The sequence below is a fragment of the Hippoglossus hippoglossus genome, chromosome 10, assembly GCF_009819705.1.
Source record: "Hippoglossus hippoglossus isolate fHipHip1 chromosome 10, fHipHip1.pri, whole genome shotgun sequence".
Taxonomy (NCBI): Eukaryota; Metazoa; Chordata; class Actinopteri; order Pleuronectiformes; family Pleuronectidae; genus Hippoglossus; species Hippoglossus hippoglossus.
In genome coordinates this window covers 17,771,021-17,785,573 of record NC_047160.1, presented here as the reverse complement: position 1 = coordinate 17,785,573, position 14,553 = coordinate 17,771,021, and the positions used below count along the sequence as shown (strand labels likewise).

At 44.6% G+C, this 14,553-nt stretch overlaps 1 protein-coding gene across 1 annotated transcript; it reads right to left on the bottom strand.

Annotated features, from left to right (window-relative positions):
* Positions 1–7,141: 7,141 nt before the first annotated feature.
* On the bottom strand, positions 7,142–9,007 carry sox3 (SRY-box transcription factor 3). Its single transcript, XM_034598550.1, has one exon. It carries the CDS (start codon positions 8,775–8,777, stop codon positions 7,884–7,886), a length of 894 nt encoding a protein of 297 aa, XP_034454441.1. The 5' UTR covers positions 8,778–9,007; the 3' UTR covers positions 7,142–7,883.
* Positions 9,008–14,553: the final 5,546 nt, after the last annotated feature.

The window sequence follows — 14,553 nt, the reverse complement described above, 5'->3', positions numbered from 1 at the left end:
CCCGTAAATCACTTGGCTCCCCCGCTCCTTTCCTCTGCCTCAGCTATTAAATCACCATCTTGACCCTGCGACCTGGGGCCGCAACCATAAAGAGCCCCCTGTGGGTCAGAGGCCTGATTGTAACATTTGAATATGAAATGGACTTGGTTGGGCCTGGAAACAGCCCCATGCGCTGAGACACAGGCTGACCCCCAGGAGAGAGGCCTGCCTCGCAGCAGCCCCGGGCCCAGAGGCTCCATCCTTCTCCCAGCGAGGATTTACTTGGACTTGAGAAGGAGGCAGAGACAGAAAGAGAGAGAGAGAGAGAGAGAGAGAGAGAGAGAGAGAGAGAGAGAGAGAGAGAGGGCTGAAGTCGGGGGTGGAGGGTGAGGGTGGTGGTGGAGGGGTTGAAGCGGGGTAGGGGTTGAGCGAGAGTGAGGGAGTGGAGAAAGAGAGAGGGCAGACATTTGAATAAGACAAGAAGCGATTGGTGTTTGCATGACAAAGGCGCCCGCCATCTCCCCTGATTGGTGTCACAGTGCGGCACTAAAGCCATGCAGGCCCCCCGGGGTGGGGTGATGTGTGGAGCACAGGCATGTTTATGCATCCAAGGTGTGATATTAGGGAGGGATAGCGGGGGCCCGTCATCAAGTTGCGGGTTAAGAAGTTTGTGCGCATAAAGTCTTAAAAGAAGAAGCCGCTTGTTTGTTATTCCAACGATAAATTTACAATTTTAAGTGAAAATCAAGTCCAAAAAGTTACTTTTTTCTCTTTTAGGACTATGTTTGAAACAGGTGTATATAATATAGGAGAAGAATTAAGGGAGGGATTGTGGGAGCCCGTCATCAAGTCTCCGGTTAAGAACCTGTGCGCATAAATTCTTGAAAGAAGAAGCAGCTTAATATTGGGACAGTTAATTTACAGTTGTACGTGAAAATCAAGTCCAAAGAGTTACTTTTGACTATTCTTTAAGAAAGTTTAAGATAATCTCCTTCTCTAGATGATTTAATATTATAATACAGGAGCAAAATTAAGGGATAAGTGCAGTATATTAATATCATGGTCGTATTTCCACCGTTCAGAATTAGTTCCTGAGATCTTAGATGCCTGAAACAGGAGGATTCAGGTGATCAGACAAGTTGTAAACAAGCAAACAGTTTCTAAAATCCTTTACTGCAGCAATTGGGGAAAACCTATAGGAGATGTGTGCAAAATGATTAAGGTTAAACGTTAAGGCAGTCTGTGAACTTTGATATGTCAACAAAGGATGGTTTGGGTTGTAACAAACTTGTGTTTTCTTTTCAAGTTAATATGAGAACCGGAAGTTTAATAATAAAACTGATTGTCTGACGTTTTCGCCTTCACGTTCCTAGATCCCAGCATTTCATTTGCTGAAGACAATTTCATTATAACTTAGAGTAAAACGGCCCAAAGCTATTACATTATCCCTTAAAACTGGATAGCCGTGATACAAATGTGTCTTGGGTTTAGAAAAACTGTTGAATGCAAGATATAACACAGCACCATGTTTGTGCCTTTTTGTCTCAGAGTCTCCACCTGGTTACTGAACTTAAATACTTGTCGTGTTGCATTGTTCTCCACCTGAAGTCATGAATCTACTTATCATACCACAGATGCGTGAAGACCAACACCCCCGCTGTCCCCCTGCTAGGCTGTCAGTGGAGTCGTCAGCAGCTGCAGGTGGACCTCCGGCAGCACCGACTCCTGACCATCCATCCTCCTCCCCCTGCACCCACCCCTGCTACCCCTTCCTCTTAATGTTTGATGGGAACACGGACGATAAAAGAACAGAGATGAAGACGGGATCATATGAGTTGACGAATCCAGCGGCTAAGAAGGGGATTTCACAGCTCAATAAGTTCGGACAATTTGTTTACAATTCCCCCCCCCATTATTACAGGTCCCTTGGGAGAAGGTGTATGCATAAACATTGACGCAGTTTTTCTCAGAGATGCCGCAGATTTGCTGGGAGTTGGTGCGCCCAGGGGAGTGGTGCAGAAGGGCAAGAAGAAGTACCACAGGGGGTCAAGAAGAGGAGGGATGGGGATGAAGGAAGTGCGAGTGAGAGTTAGCGAGGTCACGCGCTCGCTCACACACACACTAACCCCCTGCAGACAAAGCCTCCACAGGCTCATATGGGCAGTGGTGCTGGCCCTCGGGGACACACCTCCAAGAGAGATGGCCTGACTAACTCTCCATGGCAACTAATCAATAAGTGACAGAGTCAGTCAGGACTGACCCGTAGCTGAGTGTGTTCCACCTCCCCCCATGTTCCCAGGGTTACACTCCCATAAACCACACACACACCCACACAGATTGGGCTGCACTAAAAGACAAAAGTACCCCCAACCTGACCAGTGCCCCCAGGAAAATAAATCTTTGGGTGCATTTGACAACATACTTTTTCTCCCCCCCCAACATGTATAGTGAGGGTGTGTGTTTAGGGGTGGGGCGGTGGGTCGGGGGGCACACACGTGGGCACAGGTTGCTGAATGAGCACGGCTCCTGACAATAGCAATATGATCGGACGGCTTTTGATGGAGCAGAGTCACCACACCGCCATTGTCTATCTGTCAATCTGTGTTCCTTCTCACTGTCCCCAACACACACTAATCAATATCTGTGGCCTAGATGAGAGGCCTAATCTTCCCCCTTGTCAAACCCTTAACTCCTTATCCCCCGACTCTGCATTGTCTTGCAGCGGTCCCGTACTCTCCTCACTGTCCCAAGGCATCGCACATACGTCTGCACACATACACTTGGCCCCGTTTCTTTCTGGGCTTCCGAGACAGGTCACAAGTGGGGTCAGAACTTGAGTTTGGCAAATTAAAAGCAACGCTACATGCTCCAGTGTTCATAGACAAAGTGATGTGTGCCGCAGACGGGGGGAACCATCTGCAGCAGACACACACTTTTAGACACTAGAAAGTCTTGATGTCTGAGTTGTCCCTGGCGCACATTAGAACCAGCCCTTTGTGTGTAATTGCCTTTACAGGTTATTCAGGAAAAGGACTCCCAAATCCAGTTTTTAGTCTCAGCCGTGCGCCTGTAAATGTGTGTGTGTGGTTTTACACATCTTCCTCAAACCACAATTACAAGCGAAAACAAGTTTAGGTAAACATCAGAAGCGTTTAGCTGAACAAAAAACGTCAAAGGATCCTCGAATGAAAACTTCACTGAACACACAAGCCAGGAAGAGGGGAAAAAAAAACGAATCCTCCCATTTCAGCTGTTCGTGTGATTCGTATTTGTTTTGTTTGGGACAAAAGAGGCGGTAATCCTGTCTCATATTTGACGAGTCTCATATTCACACACACCTGCTGGGACAAAGTAAACACACCTTCAGAGTCAGACACCTTAATGGATGACCCTCACATTAAAACCTAAGTCTGGATAAACCCTAAAGCAGGCTTGTTGACATGATAAGGTAAAGAGACGTCCCCATTCCGGATACGGCTCAAGAGAAGAAGCCACATTAAAACATGCACAAACTGTGAATAGGTCAAAAAAGACATCACAGTGACGGAGCGCGACACTTTCTCTTCTCCCAGACTGTAATTATGTGAAACAGATTGTTGGCTGATTCCCTGACATTAAAAGATTTGACTCGCACTCAAGATTCATCACGCTCGGTAACAGGGGTGTCACGTGTTTCTCACACATCCTTCAACAGAGATCTTCAGTATCAGATCAAAGCTGAAGTTGTGACTAATGCAGGTTGGTGGAAATTTTTTTTAACCTTTCACAGATTATGAAACAGAATTGCATGACTTGTTGGAAAAGACAATTTGGACCCTCAGTTATTTTTAACAAACCCTAGCCTATAGCGGCCCGGGCGCCTGAAAGTCTATAAGGCCTTAATTCAGTCTAATTTACTTTTCAACTGACATATACACAAGTGAGTCGCTGCTGGGCGGATGCAGTTTCTGGAGTGGCGGCCTGCTTGCGTTTGAAGCATTTCCCACTCAGCATTCCTTGCGGTTGTGTAAGGCACGGCGATCCAACCACAGCTATCATTAATGATACATTTGCATCACGAAACAAGTCCGTCTGTGCTCACATGCGTTCAGGCATGGAGCAGAAAATTGGGGACGTGCTTAAAAAGAGGAGAGGTAGGGGGAAATGGTCAAACATGATTTTCTAGTGTGTGCGGTGAGTGCCGTCAGTGAGCTGAGAGGGGATTGAGGGGACGGTGCGGTGGAGAGGGATGGCTCTCAGTGGGTCAGCCCGAAAGCCCTGACCCCAGGAGGATTTGATGCCATTTTCCCACGCAGGGAGTCGACCTGAGAGAGCTCGTTAACAACATCTGCCCCAGTTCAGGGAGATTAACCCCCGCCGGCCCCAACCCCCGCACCTCTACACACCGCTCTGCTGTCAATCTGAGTACCTCACGCGAGTCCCTCCGCTCCGGACAGGCTTGCCCAAGCTGGACAGGCCACTCCAGGTCCCTCCAGGCCCAACTCATAAGGGCCTCCTGGAGATCCCAGACACACTGAATCAATATTGCCCAACTGTGTCACAGGTGCAGTCCCAAACTGCACTCGCCCGTTCATCGGTTACACTCAAAATATGTTGTGTGGGTGCTGTCTGCTCGGCTCGCCAGACGAGGTTCCAGATTTGAGTTTGAGATTACATGAAGAGTTGAGGGTATGTTGAGGTGTGTTCCTGCTGCAAGTCGCCGAGCCAGTCGAGCAGGCGAGTTAGTGATGTCACCAACGTCAGTCTGTCAGCCAGATTTGTGTAATGAGTTTTCCACTCATCACACTGACGTCAAAGGAGACACTCAAAACATACTCCTGCTGCCTTTAACCACCTTGTTCACATATACTCCCAAAAGACGTGCATCTGGCAGGGCATGTTCTGACATAATGTGAGGGGAGGGAAAAACAGGATCGACTGAAACATGGCCCATGGCCCTGCTGCTGTTAAGCTGGAGCTTTGCATGCGCTGCGCACATCCATAGGTGCACACAGACACACAGTGGCAGAATCCACTGGGAATCCGCTGAATCCATGTTCCTACAAGGCTATAATTAGGTTAGTTTTTGGAGAGGGGGTTAAACAAACAGGGGCTGTGAGGTCATAGGCAGATGGAAGTGGGATATGCCTGCACTTGCTGAGTGGGCACAGAGCTCCACATGACAGGAGAGAGAGAGAGGCCCTCCGGGCGCTCAGCAGGGGGAGAGCGAGGGGGACGGGGGGGCGACGATGGTGGGGAGCCAACTCGGATGGCCTCACTGCCAGATCATTCAAACACAAATCAATCGCTGTGTACGTTCCAGACACACACCTTCCCACACACATTTTCACTCCTAAATCATCAGTAGGTATTAAATGTCTGTGCCAGATTCCCACCGATCACATTGTGAGCTGAGCTTTACTGCACAGGAACTGGGGGGAAATATTTCACTGCGCTGACATGCTCAAACTTTTGCATCAGTGGTTGAGCAGAAATCTCAGCATTTCTGCCTGAAAGTTAAGCAGCAACGTGCGTGTGTTTATCAAAGGAGTTGTGCAGGTGAAAGCCGTCCGCGGGTTACATCATTTTATGATTCTGATAAAAGACAAAAACACGAATCTGTCCAGCCCACGGCAAACACCCCGGCACAGAGGAACAGGAAGAGAAAAGCTGCTTAATTACAAAAAAATGAGTTGGAGAGTGTGATTAGGTGACGGGTGGCTGCTGGCACGCTAGAGTGACTTAAGACCCTGTCAGTGAATGCAGGGAGGTCTAGATAATCTTTCCTCCACAAAGGTGCGTGGGGCTAATCCCGGCCGCTGTGCTGAGCTGTGGATCAAGTCCTACAGGGAGTGTGGGAAGGCCAGCGGGACCGCCACTGCTTCACCCTCTTGGTGGCCAGAGCTTATTTATCCCAAGGTACACTGCAACAGCAGGCCAGTCCATTCTTCCACACACCTTTGCATTATTAGGGTGTCAGCAACAGTGAGACTGTTGAGACACAAGTTTAGTTTAATGAACGTGACGAGTAATTTGTTGAAAAATATTTAATCCACCATATATCATTAAATTTAAACAGAACCCACTCAGGGGTGGACGGATCACCGCAGTGCACAGAGACTTTTTTAAATGTTCTGAATGTGAATGAGACAAGTTTCTCTGAGGACGTCAAATATAACATGAGAAACTCATCTGGGAAACTCCCCCCCCGTCAGCAAACACAACACCTAATATTAAAAATATTTACTTTTATTCTTTAAAGTAATTTATCACATTTTAAATGAGCCAAACAGATTCTACAAATTCTGACACGCAAGGTGAATTAAAAAAACTTCTCAAAACAGTGTCAGTCGGCATTTCTTGTGTTTTATGGGATATATATTTATAAATATAATAAATGGGTGAGTTTATTCCACTTTTTAATGTGAAGTTATACGTAATTCATCACCTTCCTCCTGTTATGATTCTTTAATTTCTTCTTTTTTTTTTTTAAATGCAGAAAAGATCTAAGTTTAATTTTTATGAAATAATACTTTCCAACAAACTGACACCAGCCCTGGAGTAAAATACCCAAAGTCTGTCTGCACCAAGTACAAACTGAAGTAAAGGATGAAAATATTAGAACTTATTTAAGGCAAAAACAAACACATCTTTATAAGATAATTTAAAAAAAGAGAAAGTGAGATAGGACGCTTTAATTCTATGCAAACGGCCGTTCCAAAACTATTGAGCCTGTGAATACGTTTACCAGATAAAAATTCTAAAGGCCCAAAGGCTTGTGTTGAATTGTGTCCTCAATTTAAATGGAAGTTTAAAAAGATGCAGGAGTTGTTTTTTTAAGACCAGAAAAGCAAAAGAATTTCTTTCACTGCACCTTTAAGGCTTGTGAAGGATTTAAGATAAAAAAATTCTTCCCACAGCAGCTTCACCATGAAAAGAAAGTGAAAATATCACTGTGTCTGTTTGTTTTTCAAATAACTGAGAGTGCCTTTTAAAAACACGTAAATTCTAAATCATTGTACAAACAACTCACTGTCACGCAGTGCTTGAAGATCCTCACACAGAACCTTTAAATGTGTCACTTTTATATTCCCTTGAGACAAAACCTGTCCCCCAGAGATTTTGATAAAAACAAACCAGAGACGCGTGTTTCCAAATTGCGCACAAAAGACAGAGTCTGAAATCATGTTTCGTACAAATTTATTCAGCATTTAAGAATAGAGGATGGTCTTAAAATATGTAGAAACGTCAGTTTAAATAAACCTTTTCGTTCAGGATAATGAGTAAACATGACACTGTCAGAACCATCACAGAACATTTTTACAAAAACAAAGTTTGAACATTTTTCACGTGACAAAAAAAACATCGGGTTCACAAGCTAAAAAGAAAAGAAAAAAATATCGTACTATAAATAAAACTTGCGTTTGCGACCCGCACAGTCTTAACATTTCATTTTAACCTAGGTCATGAGGGAGGGGAGGAGAAAAAAAAAGAGAGAGACAAGAGATTACAAAATTTGGACACAGTCGAGACAACTGACATTCTACAAATTAAGTGTAAACATTTATGTACCAAGTTTCCATCCAGCTTTTCTGAAATACACCGGCCTCCTCACGAGGCCACATGCCTTTTCATAGAGAGAAAATATGGCATTATTTAAAATATAGAAGTCCAATTCTTCTACTTATGTTGATTGCTTATACTTGTGATAAAAAGCCTCTTTGCAATGCAATTTACTCTGATGGGCTCAACGCTCAGTTTCGATCCATTTCAAATTCATGTGGATGAACTCAAAAACGGTGTTGAGATAAAAGTTGAACAAAAAAAACTGTTTGAACGTCGTTTCTTTAGCAACCAAAACAAAAAGTTCAAGTATCCGAAGTACTTTTATGAAGTTTTTAGTCTTTTTCCTCTTCGTGCCGCTCTCAGATGTGGGTGAGAGGTAGCGTCCCGTTGACGCCGGTCCCTGCGCTCTGATAGTGCGGGTGGACGCTGTGTAACCTGCTGCTCTGCAGGGAGGAGTGCTCCGCGCTGTCCCCGCCGGGCGGCAGGTACATGCTTATCATATCCCGCAGGTCCCCCAAACACGCCCGCTGAGAGTGGGACGTGATGGCCGGGGGCGGTGAGCTCGGCTCGGTCTTGCACACGGACGCCATGGAGCTCAGTCCCATGGCGTTGCTGGTCTGCTGCGTGTACGCCGGGGACATGCTGTACGTGGAGGCCGCGTTCATGTAGGACTGCGCCGAGGACATCATCGGGTACTGCAGCCCCGCCATCTCGTACCGGTGCATCTGCTGGATCTGCGGGCTGTTCATGCTGTGATGCTGAGGGTAGGCCAACTGGTCCTGCATGAGGGAGTACGCGCTGTTCGTCCACCCGTTCATGTGCGCGTAACCGTCCATCCTCTGCCCCACCACCGCGTTGTTGACGGCGTTGGCTCCAGGTGGCAACAGTCCCCCGGGCAAAGAATACTTGTCTTTCTTAAGCAAGGTCTTGGTCTTCCTGCGGGGACGGTATTTATAATCCGGATGCTCCTTCATGTGCATGGCGCGTAGACGCTTGGCCTCGTCGATGAATGGCCTCTTTTCAGCGTCGGTCAGAAGTTTCCAGTCAGCGCCAAGTCGCTTGCTGATTTCAGAGTTGTGCATTTTGGGATTTTCTTGAGCCATCTTCCTCCGCTGGCCCCGGGACCACACCATGAAGGCGTTCATCGGCCGCTTCACCCGCTCCTGGTCGCTGGCACTGTTGTTCTTTGCGCCCTGCGCCGAGCCGGACTGCGGGAGAGGGCTCTTGATCTCGGTTTCCATCATGTTATACATCGTGGTGGCTGTTCAAGGTTCACTCACAGGCAAATCAAAAAAAAAAAAGTTTGACAAAAACAGCGCCTAAAGTCAAAGAGGTAGAGGTACTGACCAGTCTCGGTAAGACGATGGGAAAAAAGTTCTTGCCCAAAGAGGCAACTGAGTCTGCAGGTGCTTCTGGTTTCTCTCGGCTCAAAGCTGCTCTGTCCCCCACGGCTGTGAAACAGGAGTCTGTAAACTTCTCCTCCAAGCTCATCTGTTAATAGGCCGAGTGGCCATGTGATGTGGACTGACAGCATGACAAAGAGCCGCCGGCGGCCAATCAGCGCGCGGCACCGCGGAGCCAACCGGAGCGCACGCAGCGGTGTTTTGGTTCGAGGAGGAGGGAGAGGAGGTAAAGTTTTTTAAACAGCGGCGCAACAACCTGAGCGCAAAAATATCTCACAGATTTACAACCCGCTTCTCTCTGATAATGAAGACGAGCAAGTTCATGAAAAATACAAGCGGCTTTTTGTTTTTTGTTGCCTGATGGCATCGTTATTAGTTCTGCAACAAAAGAAAAGCAGAGCACAGGTTCTTTATGTGAAGGTTTTTCTCCATGTGGGACTCAGTGGAATGAAATGAAATGTCAAGGATGCACGAGAGAAAAGAAGAACGATGTATGGTTTATATAAAACCTGTGGCTACATGTGCAGGTACATGTATGCTGCAGGGAAACACACGTTCTGGAGGATCAGTGTCAGTAAATTAGTCTAATTACAGAGGCGGATCCCAACAGGCCACAGCCGAACTCACAGCAGCGCAAATACTTCAAGTGAAAAGTGGAAATATTGGAATAAAAATGTGCCTTTGGCAGAAAAAAAAATCATTTAATCTCATCCTGCTGTCAAACAGGCGTTTATTAATTTTAATTAATGACAATTCCTCTAAACATATGCCAACTTTTACATTAAACGATATGTTTGGGATTTTTGCTTACAAAACATTCTACAGACATTTATCGACTGTATATCTTTTTTTAAATGGCATTAAAAATTCTTTAAATTTTTAGAATCTACTGCCCAAAAGTTGTTTCTCAGGAGTTTTTCAATCTCTTTCGATGCTGTGAAAATAATGTAAAGTCCACTGCATGAATTATTTTCAACTGGAAGACTTTTCAAGAGGTTGAAATAAATACTTTTTAGTATTTTGTTTTAAAAAATGAAGTCATTTATAGTTATGATTACCAGTTAGGATATATATTTTTTAAATAAGACAGACTGGTTCATAACTGTACTCACATAAAGACATTCATATTGTAAATTTTCTTTAAATGAAATAATGAGTCAGACGAATAGTAAAATAACAATATCCGGATTTTTTCTCATAAAACGGAGAATCTCACATTAAATCACTGGCACGTTGATTTCATGCGGACGCTTCCGCGGCGCTGCGAAACTTTAATACATCAACGACCTCTTGTGGAGGGGCCGGGCCATCTCTCCAGTCCCTGCGGGGAAAGTTGGGTCTCAGCTCGGTCATGTGAGCGACTGTTCATCCTTAAAGATAATTAAAAAAAACACCGTGAGTGTGAGCGTGTGTTTACAGACCTGTTTTCCCTGCGCGGTGCTAATGGTTGTTAAAATGATTGCGAGCGCTGCGCTTCAGCCATTTGCATGTGTCCTTCACAGAACGAGCCGAGACGCCGCTTCGCCGCAGAAACCGATCGCTCCAACAGCAAATCTCACACCTGCTAATGACCGGGAGCGAATCGCCCATCGAAAACGGCCATTAACGCCCCGGTATTTACATGAGCTCCGCGGGGAATCACTGTGGTATGTGCATTTCTGCGCGTTTCGCCTCCCGGAGCTCTCCACACTTAACATGCGGCTCCATGCGTGGGGGCCTGGGTGCGGGGTTGGTGCGCACACCTGAGGAACCAGAGCCCGCAGAAGATTATTCTCTTAATTTTTATAACAATCATTATTTTTCACTGGATAGAGTCTGATTGGAGAGAGTTTTTTTATTATTATGTGGAAACACGTGAACGACCTTTTACGCTTCAAATACATAATCAATGAACCGATAATATGCGTCAGTTTTTCGTTTTACCCAAGACTGAAGGAAAGTTTCAATTTTTAAAGTGAAAATAAAAAGTCAAAGCTACAATCCAAGCCCATAAGAACAAGAACAATTAATGCTATGAACATGTTTGTAGCAGCCATTACAGACATATGTTTATGTTACACTAAAAAGTGACTCATAATATTTATGACTATTAAAATTAGACTACAAATACAGGGGCAATTAAGCTCCAGTAATAAAGACCGTGGCGTTATCTCATACAACAACATATAGTCACAGTAAATCAGCTGAAAAGAGACGTCACTTCATGAATTTAATTTTCGGTTCAATTGGGCGTCACAAACTGCGCCAGAGCAATAAAACTAACGTCCAATTAGGAGCCCGGTAAGTCATCTAATTCTCCGGGAGCCGGTTATTTGTTTATCTGGGCAGATCTCAATGCTGATCCGCTTGTAATCTTCTTATGGAAATTGACCGGTAGCAGAAAGAGAGGGAGAGAGAGAGAGGGGTATAGATAAAGAGGGGGGGGGAGCAGCAGGAGTAGCCTGCAGTTTGGTAATGAGGGCCTCTGTGCAGCTAATTTCCTAATTAAGGGAGCGGAGGACCACCAGCACAGTCTGCTCCGGTTCGCACCCAACAAGCCCGACACGGCTGCACGGTGCCACTGTTGAATGTTGGGAAATAACGTGCGGGTCCTGATGGGAGGACGGAACCTGCGTGTGATCACAGTCCCGGATAATTTAATGTTTAAAATAAAATACATGGAAAAAAATACCAAAAAAACGCATGAAGTGCGCATGTGCCAGATGCGTAAAGGAACACGATCCCCTCCAAAGCGTCGATTCCACAGGAGGCACCGAGTGTGTTTTGGCATTTCTTTCGTTGTATTAAAGATTAGTCAGATTGTTAAAAGCGAATTTCCTTTGAATTTGGGGTAAAAAATCCACAGCCTGGATTTGAAATCAGAGAAATAATAATAAAAAAGGTCTAACTGTGGCCTTTGGGCCTTGGAAAGAAAACAAATAAAACCCCGTTCATTCGCCTTTATTTACAGAGAGATTAGGAGAATTCAAATCTATTGAGTTCGACTAATCGACACAAAACGACATTAATCCCACCTTTTGAACACAGTGCTCGTGTCCGCACTCTGCGCGGCTGTAAGCGCAGCTTTGTGGCTCACACACGTTCAATTCACGACGCACAAAACGCGCCCAACTTGAATATTATAAGGACAAGACACAGGCGCTGCATGTCTGCCATTCAGCTGCAAATAACGCACTGATAATAGCCTGTAATTTATTGCTTTTTATTGCCCTTTTTTATCGTCATGGCCAACTTGTGTTGTTCTCTAATTTGCCATAAAAGGAGATATTTTTAAATAATCGTAAATCGCATCTCCAACCCACAATAAACATTATTTGGACGTGCCCACGTTCAAACCCGCACGACCTTCAGAATCAATAACTTTTATTTTTTGTTTCAGCTCGGTGACTGCGGACAAGGCCTTTGAGAAATAGTAATTAACAAAGAATGGCTTTTTCAATTACTGCCACAATGGAGACAGTCTCATTAAGATTTGCATGATTTTTTTTTTTTTTGGGGGGGACCAGGAATGCAAATGAAGATGCAATTTACGCACGGTCTGCTGTTCCCATTGTGCCGGTGTGAATGGTTGCGTCCTCCCAGTTCAACACAGGTAAAATAATATTCACGGGTCATTTAAGGGAATAAAAGTGCCGCCATTATCACCTCTTTATTTCACAAAGGGCCAAGTGTCCCTGACGGTGATTTGACTTATTTGATCCATAAGAGTTATAGTCGACAGAAATACTTAACCAATACAGATTCGGTTGTTTAATGCTCGTGTCTAATGCAGCCATGGCTGAGGAGACATTGAGACTCTATGGGTGAGCTTTTTGTCTTTATCACATCTTTGGGTCTTAAATTTTGTGTCAAAAAATATATAAATAAAAACATGCAATTATTATTTAAGATTACAAAAGCTGCTAAAAGATCATAAGTATCAAGAAATAATTTATTTTCTCCTTTGTAAGATTCACCCATTGATTTTGTGCAACAGGTATCATAAAAGTTAATTTAAATAACTTACTGATATCATCTAAGAGGCTCCACATAACAGATCTGTTTAAGCAACTTCACCTGATGTGGTTTTTTTTGGTTTGTTTTAAAATATTGTCAAATTAACAGACTTTACTTAATATTATAAACATAATATCTCTGCCCTCTGCTGAGAGATTAAGTTCTGTTCAAGTGAAACATTCACAGGAAAGTTTCTGTTTGAGAAGCAAAAAAAGTAATTATTATAACTTTAACTTTTAAGTTTATTTTTTATTAGTTGAAGATTTGAATTGAAAAAACAATATGGTCCAAATAAAGGATGGTCACAAGCAGGAATAATGAGATTTGCTGCAGGTGATATTTAGACTGGTGTTCACTGCCTCCGGTCAGAAAGGAGAGTTAACATCACTGTGTTTAATGTATAAGGACAGAAAATAAAAAAGATTGATCTTTTAAGAGGAATGGGATTTTCTCAAGTTCTCGCTCTGCACCATCACTTTTCCTCGATGGTTCCGTCCCACAGCGACTGTGACGAAGCAGGCCGATCAGTAAACTTGCCACATGTTGGGATGCAAACCCCCGAGCATCATCTCTTAATGTGGCCCAACGTGAGGCAGTGAACGCGTCTTAAGTTCAGTCATTAGGAGAAAGCGACTGTCACTCACACCTCAGAAAGAACCAACACACACACACACACACACACACACTCAGAGGACAGAGTTTGATTTTCAGGAGAAGCTGTGAGTGGAGTGCTGCAAGAGGAGAACGCTGCATTCTTGCCTCCGCTGTAGCAGAGTAATTTGTGGTGACGGGGGAGTGAAGCCGCACGAGTGATGTGTGTCTGCAGTCAAACATCCGCCTGGTTCAGTTCTGTAGAATTCACCCATCTCTCTCTCTCTCTCTGTCTCTCTCTCTCTCTCGTTATTGACCTCTGCTTGTGAGACAACACGAGATAAGCTGTTTGCCTCCTGTAGCTGCCGGCGAAGAAATGCTTCAAACTTTAGCCTCTTTTTCTCCTCGCCAGGCCGAGCATGTCCCTCCTCATTATGCTCCTGTGTGAGCAAGGCCAAGGCTGCAGACACAGACCCAGTGTAATCTCTTTAACCCGCCACTGTCATGAGCAGACAAGGCGTGACCACCCAACACTGTGCTCCGTCTCACTTAGCCCGGGGGAACAGTTCCTCACTCCACCGCCTCATCCCTCTGGGCTTGTTGCTGCTTATCGTTTTTTAAGGGATGCACAGCTCAAACACATTTGATCAAGTGTGCTCAACACATAAGTGCGTGCAAAATTACATGCACGCACACACAGTCTCTCACACACACACACACAGTCACACACACACACACACCCAGGGTTAATCATTGTTACAAGACCACTTAATATAATCACATGCAGCAGTGTGCAGTTAAAAATTCATATACTCACTGACCCTTGGAGTTGCCATAATTGACACGAGCAGTTTTTCCCAGCAGTTATTGACTAATGAAGCTAAAAGCAAATGGAATTAAATGAATATACAATGATTATTAGCTTCTTGAAGTCATTCCCAGCACAAAGGCTCTTTACGTTTACTTGGCAGATTAGGGGGAAACATTCATATTAAAACATTTGGTATATGACGCGTTAAATGAAAAATAAAATACTAAA

Excerpts from the sequence above, each read along its gene's own strand:
- sox3 (XM_034598550.1), bottom strand. The coding sequence starts at position 8,777 with ATGTATAACATGATGGAAACCGAGATCAAGAGCCCTCTCCCGCAGTCC.